The sequence below is a fragment of the Rhinatrema bivittatum genome, chromosome 1 (genome assembly GCF_901001135.1).
Source record: "Rhinatrema bivittatum chromosome 1, aRhiBiv1.1, whole genome shotgun sequence".
NCBI classification, from domain to species: Eukaryota; Metazoa; Chordata; class Amphibia; order Gymnophiona; family Rhinatrematidae; genus Rhinatrema; species Rhinatrema bivittatum.
Genome location: NC_042615.1, coordinates 768387962 through 768402004, shown reverse-complemented (window position 1 = coordinate 768402004; position 14043 = coordinate 768387962). Strand labels below are relative to the sequence as shown.

At 42.4% G+C, this 14043-nt stretch overlaps 1 protein-coding gene across 2 annotated transcripts in view; it reads right to left on the bottom strand.

Moving 5' to 3' along the window:
- Positions 1 to 1694: 1694 nt before the first annotated feature.
- The window catches only part of TXNL1 (thioredoxin like 1), a 75299-nt gene continuing 62950 nt past the window's right edge, over positions 1695 to 14043 (bottom strand). For both annotated transcript variants that reach the window (XM_029579747.1, XM_029579755.1), the window contains 3 exons: positions 8929 to 9101; positions 4437 to 4541; positions 1695 to 1940 (listed from right to left, as the gene is read on the bottom strand). In XM_029579747.1, coding sequence (XP_029435607.1) covers positions 1911 to 1940; positions 4437 to 4541; positions 8929 to 9101 — 308 coding nt within the window. In that variant the 3' untranslated portion in view covers positions 1695 to 1910. The remainder of the gene's footprint in view (positions 1941 to 4436; positions 4542 to 8928; positions 9102 to 14043) is intronic.

Here is a 14043-nt window from a genome sequence, read left to right as displayed (position 1 = left end):
ACACATGCAAAAGCATGGTGCGATGCAAATGAGAAAAAGGGGAGGATATTGGGGTGGGATTTTTGGCCAAGTGGACTGGGCTCACAGTTTTGCGAAGCCGTATCACACGGCTTTAAAGCAAATTTTAACTACACCTTTTTCATTTGCGTAAAAGCTGTACGATAGGGCTTTATCGTGGGTTGCGATGTTTTGGCAAATGTCGTTTTAAGCTCCTGGTGAGCCAGCCTAGCTATCAAGGCCACGGGGGGGGGGGGGAAAGACTGCCTAGCCATAATGCCCTTACACTAGGTAGGTATTTATACCTCTATATGAGGCTTACCTAGTCAATCAAGGTGAAGTTTAGGTATTAGTGTAGGGGTTAAGGGGCCACTTCGACATTCAAAGTGAGTTGTACGAACAGAACAGTGCTCTCTTGTGAAGATTTTATGATCTTCGGAGTGAAGATGAGAGCTAGGTTGAGAGAACATTGCACAAATCTCATCTTTGGGTGAGTTTCCTCACTCTGAAGGTCATCAAATCTTCACAAGAGAGCACTGTTCTGTTCGTACATCTCACTTTGAATGACAAAGTGGCCCCTAACCCCTACACTAATACCTAAACCTCACCTCGAGTTACTAGGTGGGCCTCCCATAGAGATATAAATACCTATCTAGTGTGAGGGCATTATGACTAGGTGCTCTCTCTCCCCCCCCCCCCCCCCCAGTGGCCCTAATAGCTAGGCTGGCTCTCCAGGAGCTTAAAACTACTAAACATGGTCCCCCCAGTGGTTGTATGTAGGAAATACACTTATCGCAAAGTGCAAAAAAGTCATCGCAATTTACGCTAAGATAGCGCTTCGCATAGGTATTAGCACAAATTGCAATAAACTGCCTATTACCATAAAGCACACCCCTTTTCCTACCATATGCGATATTTAGTGCATTTTGATAAATCCAGGCCCAAGTCTGACAAAGTATGAACTTGCCTGTTTCTTGGCACTATGCATTCCTTGGTTGGTCTTACTTCATAGTACCTTTTTATTTTTGTGCAAAAGCCTTTATTAGTTTAACTGGGAAGAAGCAGCAAGGACAAAATTGGATCAGCATCATCATGTTCTCATCCTCTATCTGAATATTTTCCCAATGGGATCTAATAAGGGGTGGAAGGCATGAGGACTCGATCTACCAGCCTCTCTCTCTCTTGGCTCTTAGTTCGGCAAAACTATCAATTCTTTTCATTACAATTCTTTCATTTCATTCCTTAAATCATAACAGCATTTTTGTGTGATCTCCCTTCCACTTAGTCACTTCCCCCATTTTATTTTTTTTACCTGTTTGGCATACTGTAACAGCATTGTGCCATAAAGACACCACAGGCATGCCAGATGTTCCAGCTCTCTTGACCAAATCACAGAAACAGAAATCTGGTTATTATTTTTATATAAGTATGAACGATCTGTGCATTTGCTGCTAGACTGCATTCTTTCCTAAAACGCTCACATTTTGCTGAAAAATACATGGTTATGCAAGCTCAGTACCCTGACAGCAATGACCTTTAGCCTAGAGTATTAATACAAATACTCCAAGGTGGCTCTTTTACATGCATTTCTTTTATCATGGCAACTTATTTGTGCTGCAAAGGATACAACAGCCAAACCTTCTGAAATCAATTAGAAAAAAAAAGTTATAGGTAAGATACTAAACTGACCACATCAGCTTGCCAAAAGTAATGAATTTTATTTACAAATACATGTAACCAGATTACAATAAAACTACCAGTGAAACTGTCTTTTAACAAAAGCAATGATTTATTGGTAATGGCATTAATTGAAATAGATCAACAGTCTCTGGTAAGGGTAAAGCAGCTATCCGGGGGCTGTAAGTGAAGATCCCTTTTCATTGCAGTAAAGCCTTCCAGTGTCTTTGCTTCTTCTAATGGCTCTCTCCTTTCTTGCCTACAACCTGAAAGCAAAAAAAGAATAAAAAGGTCACACTTTTAAATACATGCAGATATCTACTGAATACAATATTTAAGATAACCATTACAAGGGGCATTTTGTGTAAGCAGGGAAATCATGAATAGAAGCAATTTATTCCACATGTGTTCTACAGGAGACTTCATTCACAGATCTAAGAAATTACAAAGCACTTCTGCCTAAGCTTTGTATTTAAAAAAAATTAAGAAAATCAAGACCTTGACTGGCCAAATTAAACTATGCTCCTGTTAAGAGGGAAGGGTGTTGATTCTCATCTGAACCTGAGGCAGAACCTTATGCACAGAATAATAGGAACATTACTTACATTCTTTTTAAACTGCCCCTGGCAGTGGATTTTTTTTCGGTCACAGAAAGTATAAAATTACTCCATAGTACTCCAGGCTTCATTCTGAACTAACATTGCAATTCAACTATCAGGTTATAAACAAACCTACAGGCCGATACAGTAAGGAGCGGTAGGAAGAGGTGCGTTATGGCCGGGCGCACCCGCGTTTGCCGCACGCACAGTTCGGATCACCTACTGGCGATACTGTATTGAAATAGCATGCAAATGCAAGCCGCGTCCGAGAAGCGTCCATGAAGCGTTAGGCCCGAGCAATCCATTTTACAGTATAGAGCGCTATACAGCATCCTGGGTGCGCTGGTACCTGTCATTTCAAATGTCATTTCAAATGATGTTTGAAATGACAGGTACCAGGGGGGATTGCGAGTCCTCTCCTCCCCCTCCCGAAGTAAGGCAGGGCGAAAATTAAAACATAAGGGAATAAAGTGTAATAAAAGTAAAGTAAACTTACTGCATGTGAATTTTCTTTGAACAGTCCTCTCTCTCTCTCCTCCTCCCGAGGTGCGTACTGTGGCTCCCCTGCCTCCTGGGGGGAGCCGGCGTGAAAGCGGCTTCCAGCAGCCCCCGCCGGCGGTGAATGAATGCACGCCTGTGTACGCCTGTGCGTGCAATTTGGGAGCTCAAGGCGTGATGTCACGACGTTTGACGTCACGGTGTGTGACGTCGGCGTTCGCTAATGCACTGCCATGAGCGCCCAAATTGCATTCATTTACCTTCGCCAGCGGGGGCTGCTGGAAGCCGCTTTGGCCACCCTGCCCCCGCCGGCGAAGGTGAATGAATGCACGCCTGTGTGTGCAATTTGGGCGCTCAAGGCAGTGCATTAGCGAACACCGTCACACGCCGTGACGTCAAACGTCGTGACATCACGCCTTGAGCTCCCAAATTGCACGCCCAGGCGTACACAGGCGTGCATTCATTCACCGCCGGCGGGGGCCACTGGAAGCCGCTTTCGCCGCCGGCTCCCTCCGCCTGGATGAATGCACGCCCGCCGGAGAGTGAATGAATGCACACCCACCGGCTCCCGCCGCATACGGGCGTGCATTCATTCACTTTCGCCCGTACGCTTTCGCCCGCAGCTTTCGCCGCCGGCTGCCCCCGAGAGGCAGGGGAGCCGCAGTGCGCACCTCGGGAGGAGGAGAGAGATGACTGTTCAAAGAAAATTCACATGCAGTAAGTTTACTTTACTTTTATTACACTTTATTTACTTTTGTTTTAATGACATGTCGAGCCGATTTTTGCCCTGCGCCCTGCTTTGGGAGGGGGGGATTTTGATTGGAGCCTGCCTATTGCTGACACACCTCACTAACGCCAGGGTAAGGGTCCCGGGGGGTGAGGGGGTCGTTTGCCCATGAAATTTCATCTCTCTGACCTGACGCTCCACACTAACGCAAGGGTAAGGGTAGGCGGTAAGTTAGCAGGTTAAACGCGCGGCTAAACTACAGGTTAAAAAGGAGATAACCGGGACGCACATTGCTGTATGGGAGGGAATAGCTAATCGGAGCGTTTACATCTCATATACATGCTGCGGGCGGAAAGGGTTACCGGTTGATTTAAAGAAGCGGTAAGGATGAGTTAAAACGGATAGTGAATTGCGGGTTGGACTTACGCGGCCAAATTGTGAGTTAGAAGTGGGTTAGAAGCAGGGTAACCGCGGCCGTGCTTTACTGTATCGGCCTGCTAATGGGGTGTCAAAGACTCCTAAATAGGTAAATAGATGTGGAGGCTTTTCAAAGCACTCCTCAATGTTCCCTTTCCCTAATCTTTCAAAAGAAAAAGGACTTTGCTATAATGAGTGCACTTTAAAGACTGCATGACCAATAAGAGCAAGTTTGAGGTTGGTCTTCAACAGCTTTGGCTCAGAATACTAAAGTACACAAACAGATATCCTTAAAAAGCTGTTAGGATTACAGTAGCATTTAAGGAAAAATAATCTTCAAAACTGCATGCACAAGTTTAGCTATGCTAAATTTTGGAATTAAAGGATATTTAGTGTTGGAAGTCTCTACTGGAGTAAGACCAATAAATGTCATAAGTTCACTATCAAACATGAACAGCAGCCATTCATTCTACGAGTCAGAGAAAATGAGTACAAATTATCAGAGAGCAAGAATCACTCACTCTCTTGAAGTCATTCATATTTGTGGCTTGAACTGGAGTTCCAATAAATGTGAAATATGTAATTTTTGTTGTTTCTTCATCACCTTGATTTGACTGGATAAATAGCTAGAAAAAATAGGAGAACAGGCAATATTATACCCTGTCCAAAGAATATTAAAGCCCAACAAAGTTCCTGTTTTGCTGGCTAAAATCTCATAAAGCGGTCCTTTCAAAAATGGTTCCATAAGTCCAAAAATTCCCATTTTAAAGCAGGAACAAAACTCTCTCTCCTTTGAACCAGCTACAATACACTGCAAGCAAATATTCACGGCATGGAGAAGCAGCCTAGTGGTTAGAGCAATGGGCTTCATACCAGTTCTTGTGACCTTGGGCAGGTCACTCTACCCCCTCCACTACCTCAAGTACAACCTAGGGGCCGATGCAATACAGTGTGCTCAGCCAAGCGCACTGTATAACCTGCACTCCACCTAATGCAATAGGGGGATTAGTGCCTATTTAACACATGTCCGACGCGGAGTGAATGCAATAGCACTCATCACCTGCATATGCATGTGAATGAGGCTATTACTCATTCACTCCGCATTCCAAAAAAAAAAGTGTGTGTCTCAGACGCACATTTAGCTCTCAGATATTAACGCCTGCCTGGTGCAGGCATTAATAGCTGAGCAAAAAAAACTCGGCAGACCGCCAAGTTATGACCAACGCCGGTAAACTCGCGTTTACCCAGCATCGGTCTTCATAACGGCAGCTGCGGCGGGGTCACGTTAGCAAGGAGGCGTGACCCCCTAATTTGCGTATTGCATGGCGCCCCCCCCCCCCTTGCGGGCGCCATGCGTGCATTAAGAAAGCTGGGGCTGACTTTTCAGCGCCCGCTTTCGGCACTTTTTATTGCATTGGCCCCCTAGATTGTGAGCCCTCTGGGGATTGGGAAATACAGTACCTGAATGTAATCTGCTAATGAAGTGTCTGAAAAATGGCATTTAAATCAAAATCTTGCCCTATCATCCAATTTTTTTTAGTTTTTTAATTTTGCCAGAGTGGACATAAACTCAGGTCTTACACAGCCTAACACATTATGAATGTAAAGCATGTGAGAAGATTTCTCACATCTTTAATTCTGCTTTACTAAAAATTGCTCTGATCCCTGCTACTTGAATTGAAAGAGCTCTCCAACTAGAATCCCATGAAGGGAGCTCATGTGAGAACTAAGAGGCAGAAGGAAAGTATTTAAAATGTAGGACTTATGGTGAATTGGATAACCCCCAACTTACCTATGGTGGGGGTGGGCAGATGGACCTCCAACATACAAAAAAATCAATTAATATCTTAGACAAGTCATTCTTATATGAAACCAGCTGGTAAACAATAACTTTGGCTTGTGCTGGTAATTTTACTTAATTACTATTTTGAATACAAAATATAGGAAATGGGTATGCGCTGTTTTGGTGAAAAGTGATATTTAACTTTTTTAATAAAAAGTTATACTTAAAATGAAAGTGGTTTTAATCGACATCGACAAATTAACAGATATTATTTTCCAGATGCAATATTAATAGGAGGTACGACAAAGTGGAGATCAATTGTTGCTGGCAAATTTTTTGGAAAAAAAAATTTAATTACAGTGGCTAGAGAAATTCTACACCCCTATCCAAAATGCAAATCCTTTGCCGCCTTATAGCCTGGCAGCAAAATGCATTCAAAGTTTGTTTCATACATCCATACAGTCTGTTCCATAACTGCCAAGTGAAAAATATTCCACAATTCCTTAGAAAATGAAGTAGAAATAAAAACATGGAATAGCTTGGTTGGTACTTCAGTAGCAATCCTAAATATTTGTGTAACCAAACCTCCTTCCTAAGCACATATACCAAGTAAATTGGCCCCACCTGTGCTAAACTGTACTGATTCCTATGATGACAGGATAAATTCTGCTGTTCCTGTTCGTTCTCCCTGCTGGTAGGACATTTCAAAGCAGAAACCCACTCATGAGCACCAAGGAACTGTCAAAAGAACTCAGAGACAAAGTTCTGGAAAAGAACAGCTCTGGGGATGGCTATAAAAATTGCAAAATCCATGAATACCCCTTAGAGAACGGTCAAAATGATTACAAAGTGGAGGATGTATGGCGCCACTAAGAATCTGCTTAGATTAGGCCATTCCTCTACACTGGATGACTGAGCAAGGAGGAAGACTCATCAAGGAGGCAACCAGTAGGCCCAGGCTTCCATGGCCAAGACTGGTCAACAAGAAGCTTTCTTACTGCTTGAAAAGAGAGGGCTTAAAGTTTGAACATATTTGGGGCCTTTTTTTGTCTTTTTATAATATACAATGACAATTGAATATGTACTTTGAGGCACTTCCCTGTGCTTTTGGTCTTGGGAACCCCCATTTGAAACTCAGATGTATATTTTTGGCTTTGTGTACTAGTGCTTGAACAGGATTCTGATTTTATTATGATGTAATTTTATTCGTACTTGAAGTTAAAGAGTTTTTTAAAAAGTGCATATGACACCAATATCCCAATGACCCCACAAATCTGGCCTGTATGTTAGGGTAGCAAGAAAGAAGTCATTATTCAAGAAAGCCCACCTTGAATTCCATTTGAAGTATGTAACGGAACACTTAGGGAGTACTGCAGGCATGTGGCAAAAAGTTCTGTGGTCTAACAAAGTCTCAAACAGAACCTTTTGGCCTGAATGCAAAGTGTTATGTTTAGTGCACACCCGACACACAGCACAACACCCAGAGAAAAGAATCTCAACTGTGAAGTAGAATGGCGGCAACATGTTATGGGGGGTGTTTTTCAATAGGATAGAAGTGACAATGAATGGAAAAAAGTCCATGAGAAAATTCTGCTGCCATTTACAAGAAAGCTGAAACTGAGTCAGAAGTTCATCTTTCAGGATGACAACTCAAAACCACCCAGCTAAAGTTACACAGGAATGGTTATGGAACAAAAAGGTAAATATCCTAGGAGTGGCCCAGTCAGAGCCCCAACATGAATCTAACAGAAAATCTGTGGTATGACGAACACTGTTGTCCATCAATGCTCCAAAGAACTTGACAGAGTTCAAATAGTTTTGTAAAAAATGGTCTAACACTGACAAATCTAGGTGTGAAAAGCTGTATTCCAACAGATTCACAGCTATAACTGCACCAAAGGTGCGTCCACCAAGTACTGACACGAGGGAGAAGACTTGTCCCCAGTAAATCATTTTTGTCCTTCACAGGTGTGGGTTATGGTATGTTGATGAATAGAAAAAACCCCTCCTCATTTAAAATGCATGCAAATCTGACACTGATAACTAAAAGTGACATGTTCAAAGGGGTGATGACTTTCAATAGCCACTGAACGTAACCTAGGGGCGGATTTTAAATGCCCTGCGCGCGTAAATCCGGCCGGATTTACACGCGCAGGGCACTTGTGCGCCGGCGCGCCTATTTTGCATAGGCCGCCGGCGCGCGCAGAGCCCCGGGACGCGCTTAAGTCCCGGGGCTTCGTAAAAGGGGCGGAGGAGGGGGCGTTCCCGAAATGACTTGGCGTTTCGGGGGCGGGCCCGGGGGCATGGCGCCCCCCCCCAGGGGCGTGGTCGAGGCCTCTGGACCAGCCCCTAGGTCTGGTGATGGCGCGCCAGCAGCCTGCTGGCGCGCGCAGATTTACGTCTGCTTTTAGCAGGCGTAAATCTGCCAACAAAGGTAAGGGGTGGTTTAGATAGGGCCGGGGGGTGGGTTAGGTAGGGGAAGGGAGGGGAAGGTGGGAGGAGGGCGAAGGAAAGTTCCCTCCGAGGCCGCTCCGAAATTGGAGCGGCCTCGGAGGGAACAGGCAGCGCGCGCTGGGCTCAGCGCGCGCAGGTTGCACAAATGTGCACACCCTTGCGCCGCCGACCCCGGATTTTATAAGATATGCGCGGCTACGCGCGTATCTTATAAAATCCAGCGTACTTTTGTTCGCGCCTGGTGCGCAAACAAAAGTACGAGATCGCGCAAATTTTTTAAATCTACCCCCTATTGAGTAGGAATGAAGATGTTATGCATTACTGACATATGGCTAGAATGATGAAGTATGTCAATAAAGAGAAAGTAAAAAAAAAAATTAATAATCACCATGTACCAACACTGGACCAAGCTAGTAGCACACATTTAAGCCATGAGGCATTATAACTACATGACAATATAGCTGTGTGTAATGGAATTCAAAAGGGCATGGGATAAACACAGAGGATCCCTAGTGGCTAAAAGATAGAAATGAAGAAACGGGATAAGCTATGTTAACTTTAGGTGTAATAGTTCTGTATGGGGGTAACCAGCACTAAGCAGCAGTTATGACCCCAAACAACTTGCTGAGCAGATTGGATGAACCATTTGTGTCTTTATCTACCATCATTTACTATGTTACCAATTTAAAATGACATAGCACGGGATTTTGAAATGTGATTATAATACAGGTATTTTGTGGGTTTTTTTTTGTACAAACCACTCGTGTGCAACTTACAGTTACACTATTAACATTCTGAAATTTGACATATCGCAGCTGAATGATTCCATCTTCTTTTATGTCATCCTGCGTTAGTTCCACAGCTTGGGTCGGTTCACTTCTCATGGCCTCATCAAAATCCATTGATCGAGGTAGGTTGATAAAAATTTTTACAAACTTGGGACCCTGACCTGAAATAAAAAATACAAGTCATTTTTAAGACTCTTACAGGGTCATTCACCAAAATGCCTTATGGCCTTAACGAGCGCAATAACGTGTTAACGCCATAACACATGCAATAACAGTAGTAGTGCATGGCGCAATTGCAAATTTTGGGAACGGGTGGTATTAGGGAAGAGTTTGGGCAGGAGTTGTGAAAATGAGGGGCAATATTGCATCGTGTGATAGCATAACACATGCTATCGCACAGTTTTAATGCCGGAAATAACTACACTTTTTTTTCCTGGCATTAAGCTGTGCAATATGACCGAAATGGCCATAACGCAATTCGCAATACATTTTTTGAATTGTATTTCAGCCATTTCTGGACTTGAGAGAGGCAAGGAGAGGCGCTATTAGATGGCCCTCCTATAGGCATTTAAATACTTGACTACTATGAAGGCCTTATAGATAGTCTCTCTCTCTCAGTGCGAGATGTGAAAAGTTTACCACACCATGAGATACTACCTATGAGAAGCACTGTTACCTTGTAGCGGGGTAACTCTAAAATTACTCTAAACACACCCCCTTTCGTTATTGCGAGTGTTAGGCCTGCAATATTACAGCATTTTGATGAATCTAGGGGTATCCTTTTTAAACAATAACTTAACTTGAATGCAAAAAACTAACAAAAAGACAAATCTTTTCACAAGACTGAGAAAAGTTGTATAGGAAACATTTTACCAAAAGGTGAGAAGGGAAAACTGCAGGAAAAGCATTGCTTTTTTCTCATATTTTGTTCCTGCTGCCATCGGAGCCAGCACCGTGACTGTAACATGAAGGGAGTAAGGGAGGAGGAAAATTCCTCCTTCCCCCATTGCCTACTGGCACACATTGGCTTAATCTGGCCGTGCAGCAAACCAATCCCAGCAGACAAGCCCAACCCAAAAAACATTAGCCTCAGGCCATTGTGAAATGTAATCCTTACATGGAAAAGAGAAATAAAAAACAGTGAATAAACAATGTTACAGTGCTTAAGGTAGTTCAAATGTGATGTACAGCAACAATGGGATATTCCTGTCACCCGTACAGCTTGATGAAATGGAGGGATGTCATTTTACTTGATCTTCTGTCTCTTATGAAATACTTTGTCTCCTTTCCCTTAGGAGCAGTATGAATAAAAGGTAAAAAGAAGCAGTGACCAAGAAGCAGTGATCAAGATGGCTGCTTGATCCAGCTTCTCTCCAAGATCCCTGTTTGAATCCTATCCTGCACCCTTAAACCTTGTTGCAACCATCTTTGAATGCCTTTTTTTCTGAGCCTGGTTATGTCGGGGACAAAGTCGGACAAGATTGAAGCTACTTTTGCAGCAGCTGCCGGTATGAAACGGGAGAAGCAAGATCCTCAGACACTGGAGAAGGTGACCCATTCTAAATCAATAGCATCGGCTGACCTAGTGCTTACAAAGCTCAAGCAGTTCAAAGAAATGCTCCAGCTTAACATAGACGCGACACTGTCAATTCAGCTGGATTCAGCAGTGATGTCCCAACAAATGCCAGCCTTTCAAACGTGGCTCAACAACATCGAGTCTCAAACGGCGTCATTGCTGATAGTGACTGGCCTGCTTCCCCAACTCAACCAAAAATGGGAGTGCTTACAGCGAAACATGGAGGATCTCAATAACAGGAACTGCCAAAACAATGTCCGGATCCTTGGAGTTCCTGAAGGACTGGAGGGGTCTGTCATGGTGAGCTTTCTAACAACGATGATCCCAGCTTGCCTCCAGCTTTCCTTTGATCTGCTCTTAGAGATTAACGAGCCCACCAGCTACCATCTAGGTCGCTGAAATCTTCCAGATTCCCTAGACCAGTAATTTTTAAGGTGCTCCGCTGCCCGTAAGCTTTAGCGATCCTTTTGGCAGCACATTCCCGAACACCGGTCACCTATCAGGGGAACTCTTGTTTTTGTACCAAATTTGGCCAAATCTACAGCAGCAAAGTGTAAGGCCTTCTTGGCCTTGCGTCCCCCATTTACAAGCGTTAAGGGCCTGCTATGGCCTTCTTTACCCTGCCCGAGTGAAAGTGACTTGCCACAACCAGACCAAGTCCTTTGATACGCCGGACGACCTTACTTCGTTTCTCACTTCTCTGGAAAATACGCAGGACATGGTGACCTGAGAATCTGGCCCTCTGCCTATGGTCTATATTACCTTATTTTTTCTGGGTGGCAGCATTATCTCTATTTTTTTTCAATAACTGACTTAGTATCTCAGCTTTACTCCCTGCTGGTATTGTCTGCAGTGTATAGGCTGTTCAGACAGAAGATGAAGTTCCTTTTTGGACTTGATGGTCTCTTTGTAAAATATGCATTTTTTTGTGTTCACTATATGGGCATAGCCTCATTTCTGCTTTTCGCTGGATCTTGTTTAGCTACTGGACCTGCCCTGAGGCTCATTTTATAAATGTTGCCAATCATTTGTTTAAGATAACTTTTTCAGCACTCTTTTTCTTCTTTTCTCCTTGGTATTTTCCTTAACAAGGTTATTTTCCCAATGATATTATGTAATTGTTCCTCTCACAATTACCACTAGCCTATGTTGGTTGTGCTTCTAAGTTCATTTTTTAAGATTTATTGCTACTGTTGCCGCTTCTCTGCAAATAGTTTCTCTCAATGTTAATGGTCTTTCACACCCTATCAAACTGAAAAAGATTAAAATATTTGCAGTCTCTGCATGCTGATGTAGCTAAGCTTCAGGAGACACACCTTTCCTCAGCAGAATCCCTTAAGTTGAAACAAGCCTGGGTGGGTGAAGTGCTTTTTAGTCCTGCACAACATAAGAAGAAAGGGGTGGCTATTTTATTCACAAAAGGTTGGGGGTTCATGCTACTCCTGTGGTGGATCTTGATGGTTGCTGGGTATCTTGATTATTATTATATTATTATATTATTAATTATATATATATATATAATATATTGTTATATATATTATATAATATATTATATATTATTATATTATTATAGTATTATATTATTATTATTATAATACTTTATTAATATATTATGGTTATTATAGTTAATGATGTTAGCATATTACCCTTGAAATCCAATGTTTCTGTAAAGCCTGTTGCTGTTAAATGTTTTACTGTTTAAACTGTTATATGTAAAGCCTGTTGCTAAATTATTGTTTAACTGTAAACCGAGGTGATGTATAACTATACGTACCGCGGTATAAAAGAATCTACAAATAAATAAATAAATAAATATCTGTGCAGGTAATGCTAGGGACTGAATCTTTTGTTTTTTGTTTGTTTGTTTTTTTATCTTTATGCTCCAAATGTTGATGACCGATTTCTTTCATGCTATCTTTACCTAGGTTTTTGGAATGAGATCCTCTAGATTGATCATAGGTGGTGACTTTAATCAGCCCTTAGATCTCCTTTTATACAAAGAAACAATCTGCTACAATTTCTTACACCAAAACAATAAGGCTTTTCACAATTTCATTGACACTTCTGGTCTGGCTGATCCGTGGAGATTGCACCCCACTGACAAAGATTATATCTTTTTCTCCCCTCATTCCATATTCCAGCATTAATTATTTTTTGGTATCTGGGTCCCTAGTTCCTCATGTTCAATCCGCCATCATTCATCCTATTTTGATTTCTGACCACGCTACAATCTCCCTCAGTATTACATTGCCTTCTCCCTCTGCAGAAGATCATTTATGAAGATTTAATTTGGCCTTGCTGGGTGATCCCTCTTTTTCTGATTTCCTCCAGAATAAAATTGCTGCATACTTCTTACATAATGTCACCCTTAATATTTCTCTCTCGACAGTATGGGCTGCTTTTAAGGCCGCTATCAGAGGTGAGATTATAAATTATAGTATTCGATCCAGGAAGAAACAACGAGCAACTCTCTTCTCTCTGCAAGCTACGGTGGCTAAACTGAAGAAGCATCATATCTCTCATCCACTTCTACTACTTTACTGGGATTGCAAAAAGTACACTATGAACATAATACACTTTTAAGTTTACATGCTGGCAAACTCCTCTTTGCACAGCATGCCCAGTATTATGCGAAAAACAACAAGTGTGGTCACTTGTTAGCCACCTACTTTAAAAAGAAAAAAAGAGCATATTCAGGCAATTAAATCTCCTTCTGGTGATGTTTTACTTTCTGAGAATGATATTTTACATGTTTTCGTGACTTTTATAATGATTTCTACGAATCTGAAGCTTCTTCTGAGTCACAGATTAATCAGTTTCTTTCACAGTTCTCTCATCCCTCTCTCACTGAAGATCAAAGGAAGCTCCTGAATAGCCCCATTAACACTTTGGAAATCGCTACTGCTTTGTCAACTCTGAAGAGTGGGAAGACTCTAGGCCCAGACAGATTGCCTGTGGATTTCTACCGCACCTTTCAGAAACAAACTTGTTCCTCGTTTGTTTGCTTTTTTTTCTGATTTAGTGTCTCCTACTACGTCTAATTCTTTTTTCACTGAGGCCTGTATAGTGGTGCTTTCAAAGCCAAGACAGGATCCCAAGTTAGTGTCCAACTATAGCCCTATTTCTCTTTTAAATACGGATTATAAACTCTTTGCCAAAATTCTGGCTTCTAGGATGGCGGATGTTATGCGGCACCTTATCCACCCTGACCAGTCTGGGTATATTAAGCACCATTTAATTACTAATAATGCCCGCCTTTTTCTTCATATTCAAGAGGTGGCCAAATCCCCCGCCTCTCTGGCTTTGGCTATTTCTCTTAATGCTGAAAAAGCTTTTGACTATGTTGAATGGCTATACCTTTTTGCTATTCTTCAGTGGTTTGGTTCTGGTTCCACCTTTTGACCTGAATTCAGCTGCTTTATCATCATCTGTCTGCCTTTTTATATCTAAAAAACAGGACAACTTCTAGATTCGTTTTGCTCAGGGGTACAAGATAGGGGCGCCCTCTTTCTCCCTTTTTATTCAAT